Below are 7,409 nucleotides of genomic sequence, written 5' to 3'. Positions count from 1 at the left end.
CTTGTTTCAATTTTTCATTAAAATTTCCTAAAAATATTAAATCTACCAATTTTACAAATAAAAGTCTCGGATCACCAAAGAATTCTTTAAGTGCTGTATCTTCATCTTTTGTTTCATTCATATTATACAGTAATTGTACCTCTTTTATTGTAAGGCCCTCATCATTTAATATATCCTTATCTGTAAAATTGAATACTTCTGCTAAATTTCTTATTAATTGTATTTCTTTATACCTAACAAATTTAGGTTTGTATCTAATAAAATATAAAGAAGAATGATTATATAATTTATTACGATAATGCAACATTTTTTTCACAGAATTAAATTAAATACTTGTTTGAGTTGTAATATTCGTTAATACCATAGAAGTTAATATTTATTGCTATTATACACTATAAAGAATCAAGAAAAAAAATACATAATGAATCATTTTTTTTTAAGTAATTTAAATATTATTACTAAAAAATTAAAATGAGAGATTAGAAATAAACGGCTTTTCATTTGAAATTTGTTTAATCATATATTTTTAGAATATTTTTAAACAAAAAATTAGGCATAATAAAATTTTTAAATTCTATCTGCATACTAAAAAGAAAATTATTTTATTTAAATCTTTTTTTCATAAAAAATTTGATTAATTGTTTATTATGAAAAATAAAACACACATTTTTATTGAATTTAAAACAATATTGTACTTTAAAATTTTATAAATATTTTTCAGTTCTCATTTAATTAATATGTACATTTTATACTTTAAAAACTATGTTCTTTTATATATTCTTTAATAGAGCACTTAAAGAATCTGCTGGTTTTTTTTTAAGTTAAAATAGATAATTATGTATATTTAATCCTTTATATTCTGTCAATTCATTATTTTTAATAAAAATTAAAAATATATATTAAAATAACTTAAATTATTATTATTTTTTTTGTTTAATTTTTTTTCTTTTTAATAGATATTAAATGAATTTCATTAAAAAACTAAAAGAGTAAATTTTAAATTTTTAAAAATATTCTATTAAAAAATAGTAAATCGAATAATTTTTCAAAATATTTTTAGTATGAATTAACGTTATTTATTTTAAAATTTAAAGCTAAATATATTTAAAATTATAATTTGTTTTATTTTTTTTTTTTAATATATAGTATTTTATTTTTATTTTTTTTTAGTTAAAGAGCATAAATTAATGTATACAAAAAATAAATTTAATAAAAAAAAAAAGCTAGAAATATAATAAATATTAATCTTTTTTTCTATTTTAATGAATTTTGTTGCATAAAATGTAAACTAATTCTATAACAAAATTTAAATAATATTTTTATGAAAAAATAAATTGATTTGTATATATTCATTTTAGAAAGAGATTATAATTAATCGTTTTAGTATATCATTTAATATCCTTAATAGAATAAGCATGCAATGAATTATTTTTTTTTTTATTTATAAAAAAAGAAAAATGATTTTATAAGGTTTACATAATTTATAGATGATGTAAAATATTTCTTAGAAATTAAAGATATAATGAAATCCTTTCTAATCATATTTCATTAAATATAACATATTCTAATTTGACGTTTGAATTTTGTTAAAAAAAAAAAATATGATTATATAAGAGGTTTATTTTATAATTTATTTATTGTTTTTAACTTTATTTTTATTTTATCTCAATACTTTTTCAGTTAAATTATATTTTGCTATATTATCATTTATCTTGATTTATAAATATATTTTTTTGAGATATATTATTTTATTTAACATAATTTATTTTTTCTTAATTCTATATTAAATGCATTAAACAAAAAAAATTCTTTTTATTTTATTCCATTAATAATAAACATTAATTATTTTTTTAACTTGCTGTTCTAATAAGCTTATAGTATTTTAAACATTCAAAAGGCATATAGATAAATTTCTTTTTAGTTTATTAAAATATCAGTTATTATAAAAAATTGTATAAATTACTTATATAATTATACTATTGATTTATTAATTTATTGTTTAATGACATTGCTAAGATATTAAACAAACAACTTAATAAAAATCATATATAACTAAATATAATGATTTTTAGTATATATACATATTATCATACATGGATATTAAACAAATAAACTAATATAGAGCATGCAAACCAAATATACAGATTTGTATATATATATATATATATATATATATACATATTTTATTACATATAATAGCATTTTGTAATGTATAATATTTAATTTGAATTAAACAATTCTGTAAAGATTAACAGGTATATGTTTACTTTTATAAATGTATTTTTATTTATAAAAAATATGCATGTTCTTTTAATTAAATACAAGCACAAAATTTATAACAAATAGCAAAAATTAAATTATAAGTTATTCAATATTATTTCAGAATATACAAATAAAATACAATATAAACCTTATATGGATTACTCTTTAATTTTTATCTTTCAATTAAAAATTAATAATCTTTCAACTAAAAACGTCAATAATTTCACAAAAAAAAAAGAAAAATAAAATAAACAAAAAAATATAGCTGTATTTATATATATATATATTTTTTTTTTTATAACTGGCATCAATGCATGGTTGACTTCTATTTTCCTAATTAGAAAGCTAATTTTATATTAAAAAAGATTAATAACATTTTTTTATTAATCATATATATACTATTTAATTTGAAATAAGTAATTCTATATTAACATACTTATATTCACTTTAGCAAATATACAGTTATTTACAAAGAATAATTATATTATAACAAATAACATAATTAAATTCTATATTATTCACTGTTATTTCAAAATATACAAATCGAACGCAGCACAAACATTATGCCTTTTATTTATTAAAAGAAATAAAAAGTTTTTCTATAGTTATTTTTTTCGTATATCAATTTTTATATCAGTAAAAATTAATTCTATTTTCAATTCAAAAACATAATCCAAAAAAAAAAATAAAATCTTTTCTTTTTTTATAACTAGCATCAGTGTATGGTTAACTTATATTTTCCTAAGTAGTAAGCTAACTCTATGCATTACAAAAGGTTAATAACATTTTTTATTAACCATATTGGAACAATTCATAAAATATAATGTCCCTCACTTTAATCTCTTTATGATTTATTAATTGTCCATTGAATGACTTTGCTGAGGTATAGAATGAGCAATGTAATAAAGAGCATTTTTATAAATTTTAATCTTTTTACTTGTTTATTCTTTTACTTTTTAGTGAAGTTGCATAAAGGTGATAAAGTGTTTAATTATTTAATAATTTACAAGTATTCAATAGTCAACATATACTTAACATGTAACAAATATCTTATATGAACATACATATATGATATCTTTGATTAAAGATAATATCTTTTACTTAAGTTTATATATTCTTAAAATTTCTTCATTTTTTTTCCTAATAAAAAGGAACTAAAAAATTAAAAATAATATCTTTCTTTACAAAATCAAAATGTTAAAAAAAAAAATTAATTAAAGAATTTTTTTTTTTTTTAATTTAGCTAAAAATGCATGATCGGCATTAATAATATTGTGTGCTAAGCTAAATTTCTTCATTGTTATTTTAGCTAGTTATTATATAAAAAAAGTTAATATTCACACTTTTATTAACTACTTTATTCTTAATTAAAGGATTTTCCTTTATTTTAATAAAATCTCCATTCGCTTTTTTTGATCGATCGTTTAGATAAATGGTCCTCATTTTCCTAGTTGTTTCCGGTGTTATTCTTCAAAAACCTGGACATATATAATCAAGTCCGTATACAGAAAAATAAGGTGTTTCTCCAATAGCATCATGTGATGTGTTATTATATATACAAACTATATTTTTAACTATTTCCTAGCAAGGCAAATCTTCCTTTTCATATAACTTTCTATGTATATAGCTGGTTTATTAATTGCCCTCTTAATGACTTTGCTATAGTATTAAACAAACAAATTAATAAAGAGCATGTATAACTAAGTATACGTTTATATATATATATATTCGTTTTTATTATATATATATATGGTTTTCTTATGATGCATACTATTTAATCTGAGTTAAATTTTACTGCCTCTTTTAATAAACATATTAATTGTTATAAATGAGTTTTTATTTACAAAGAGTTACCTATTCTTTTAATTAAAAACACACAGACAAACTATAACAATTAATAAAGTCAGAACATTAATTTATTCAAAGTTATTTCAAAATATACATTGAATATTACATAAACATAATTCTTTTATCTCTTAAGTTTTTAATGAGTAAAAATTAGTTCTTATTTAATTTTTTAAAACACAAAAGTCAAAAACACAACAAAAAAAATAATTTCTTCTCTCAAAAAAAATTATTTATTTTAATTTATATTTTTTTTTTAATTATTTTTTGTTCGTTGTTGAAATTATTTTTTTTGTTTTGTTTTTAACTTTTGTGTTTTTAAAAATTAAATAAGAATTAATTTTTACTTATTAAAACTTAAGAGATAAAAGAATTATGTTTATGTTTGGTCAATGAATAAATCCATTGCCCTTAATTAATATGCATTTTAAATATTTGAAATTTAATTATGTCTTTTTTAGGAAAATATTGCATGCTAAAAGATTAAGCTATTAGAACCTTGGCTAACTTAGTGTGTCTAATTATATAATTTTTTTAAGACACATCTCGGTTATAATTATATTATATCTTTTTTTTTTTAATTTTTTATTTTTTTGCATGTTTTATTTTTTTTTTGAGAGAAAAGAAAGAGATTTTTGGAAAAAAAATTTTGAATGGAAAAGATTAGCAAGTGGATTGCTTTTATTTTTTTTTGAACTTTTATAGATTTAAAAAATTTTAGTGATTTAATTAATTTTGTATTATAGATTTTATTTATAATACAAAATTATAAAGGAGTCCTAAAATTTGCTCTTTATTAACTTGGATATTCATTACTTTTATTTGAGTCTTTGGATATCCAATTAATAAATCAATGTTGTATTTAATATATATTTTGAAATAACATTGAATAATATAAAGTTTTGACTTTATAAATTGTTATAATTTGTCTGTATATTTTTAATTAAAAGAATAAGTAATTCTTTATAAAAAAATTAATTATAACAATTAATAAGTCTATTAAAAGAAACAATATAATTTAACTCAGTTATAAATGCTTTTTATTAATTTGTTTGTTTAATACTCTAGCAAAGTGGTTAATAAAATTAGTTATTAACCTTTTGTAGTACACTAATCTAGTTTACTACTTGTGTACGTACAAGTTAGCCATGCACTGACGCTAGTTAATAAAAGAAAAAAAAAATAAAATTATTTTTTTTTTGTTTGTTTAATTAAAAATATATACATCTTTGTAATTAAAAAAAAAAAAAAAAATTAAATATATTTTTTTTTTTTTGTGGTCGAAATTATTTTTTTTTTCATATTATGTTTTTGACTTTTGTGTTTTAAAAATTAAGTAAGAAATGTTAACTTATTAAAACTTAAGAGATAAAAGAAATGTTTATGTATTATTCAATGTATATTTTGAAATAACGTTGAATATAATAAAATTTTGACTTTATTAATTATTATAGTTTGCTGTACGTTTTTAATTAAAAGAATAAGTAATTCTTTGTAAATAAAAACTCATTTATAATAATTAAAAATTAATATATATATATAAACGTATATTTGGTTATACAATACTCTTTATTAATTTGTTTGTTTAATACTCTAGCAAAGTCATTAAACGTGCAATTAATAAATCACAAAGTCATTAAGCGGGCAACTGATAAATCAGAGACATTAATTTTATCTAAAAATAACTATATTATTAATAATTACCTTGAAAAAAAATTATAAACAACTTCCTATTACGAAATAATCACATTTAGAAAATATAACAACTCAATATAAAAGCTATAAATATGTTTAATGATATTATAGTAACTTAAAAAATAATGTATTTACAAATTTATCTAATTTACACATAAAAATTTTAGAAGATTTTTATACAAAAGTAAAAATAAATAACTTTACATTTTTCACTAATGCTATTGTTTTTATTTACATTATTTAAATGATTTAGTACTATGTTAACGTAATATAAAATTAGCATTTGAATGATTGTATAAATATATATATATACTTTCTTTAAATCGTATATTAAAGCAAAATAACAGAAAATACGAACATAACTACAATTTAAGATTGAATGAATACTAAAAAAGAAATTAAAAGAAGAAAAACTATAAGTTCCTAACAGTATGGAGCTCAATATGATGAATGGAAGAAAAAAATTACTAGAGATTTTGATAAAAAACTTGAGAATATTAATACGGAAAAAAATATGGTAGAAAAAAGAAGATATTGTAGAGAATTCAATGATAACGTAGATGATACAAAAGAAAAATTTATGGGAGAAAAAGAGATAACATTAAACATTGAGAGAGATCCTTATGAAGCATGGAAAGAAATTGAACAACATATAAATACAAAAATAGGTCAATGCCACCATCTTTGATGTATAAGAATTTCTAGTAATTATCCAAAAGAAATGAGATAAAAAAAAGTCGATAATAAATTTCTGTGAAAAAAAAAACATATGTTTTCATTCCCTAAAAATGAGCTAGAAAAAGGATGATTGTTTAAGTTATAATCGATAGATAAATGAAGAAAATAATACATGGAGTATAAGTGATAACAATGGAAATAATCAAGATTTAAAAACTTCTCACAATTGTACATTGATCAATATGAGTACATTTTCAAATGAGAGTTGTGATAAATATAATTGGAAACAAAAGCAAACGAAAATTAATTCATCAAATAAACAAAGTTCAAATTCAGGTTACATACAAAAATTTCTAATAGTGATTTATTAATTGCCTGGTTAATGACTTTGCTAGAGTATTAAACGAACAAATTAATAAAGAACATGTATAACTGGTTTATTAATTGCCCGTTTAATGACTTTGCTAGAGTATTAAACAAACAAATTAATAAAGAGCATGTATAACTAAGTATACGTTTATATATATATATTCGTTTTTATTATATATATATATATACTGTTTTCTTATGATGCATAATATTTAATTGAAGTTAAATTTTACTGCATCTTTTAATAAACCTATTAACAGTTATAAATGAGTTTTTATTTACAAAGAATTAATATCTTCTTTTAATTAAAAACATACAAATAATTTATAACAATTTATTAAGTCAAAATTTTATGATATTCAATGTTATTTCAAAAATATACATTGAATAATACATAAACATTTCTCTTATCTCTTAAGTTTTTACTAAGTTAATATTTCTTTCTTTTAATTTTTATTTACACTAAAAATTAAAACATAACATAACATAACATTTATAAAACTCTTAAAAAAAAAAAAATATTTAATTTTTTTTTTTTTTTTTAAATTACAAAGATGTAT

At 18.0% G+C, this 7,409-nt stretch overlaps 1 protein-coding gene and 1 pseudogene across 2 annotated transcripts; one reads left to right on the top strand and one right to left on the bottom strand.

Moving 5' to 3' along the window:
• Positions 1-501, bottom strand: PRELSG_0004700 (fam-f protein; the record flags this gene model as incomplete). Its single annotated transcript, XM_028676479.1, has 3 exons — positions 1-254; positions 334-392; positions 460-501. Coding segments are annotated over 3 exons (355 nt in total), but the record flags the coding sequence as incomplete, so codon positions are not given.
• A 5,680-nt stretch (positions 502-6,181) lies between these two features.
• Positions 6,182-6,831, top strand: PRELSG_0004650 (annotated as a pseudogene). Its single transcript is given in 2 exon segments — positions 6,182-6,524; positions 6,526-6,831. Coding segments are annotated over 2 exon segments (649 nt in total).
• Positions 6,832-7,409: the final 578 nt, after the last annotated feature.

The sequence above is a fragment of the Plasmodium relictum genome, assembly GCF_900005765.1.
Source record: "Plasmodium relictum strain SGS1 genome assembly, contig: PRELSG_00_v1_55, whole genome shotgun sequence".
Taxonomy (NCBI): domain Eukaryota; phylum Apicomplexa; class Aconoidasida; order Haemosporida; family Plasmodiidae; genus Plasmodium; species Plasmodium relictum.
Note: the sequence above shows the minus strand (reverse complement) of the source record. Positions and strands in the feature narration are given on the sequence as shown.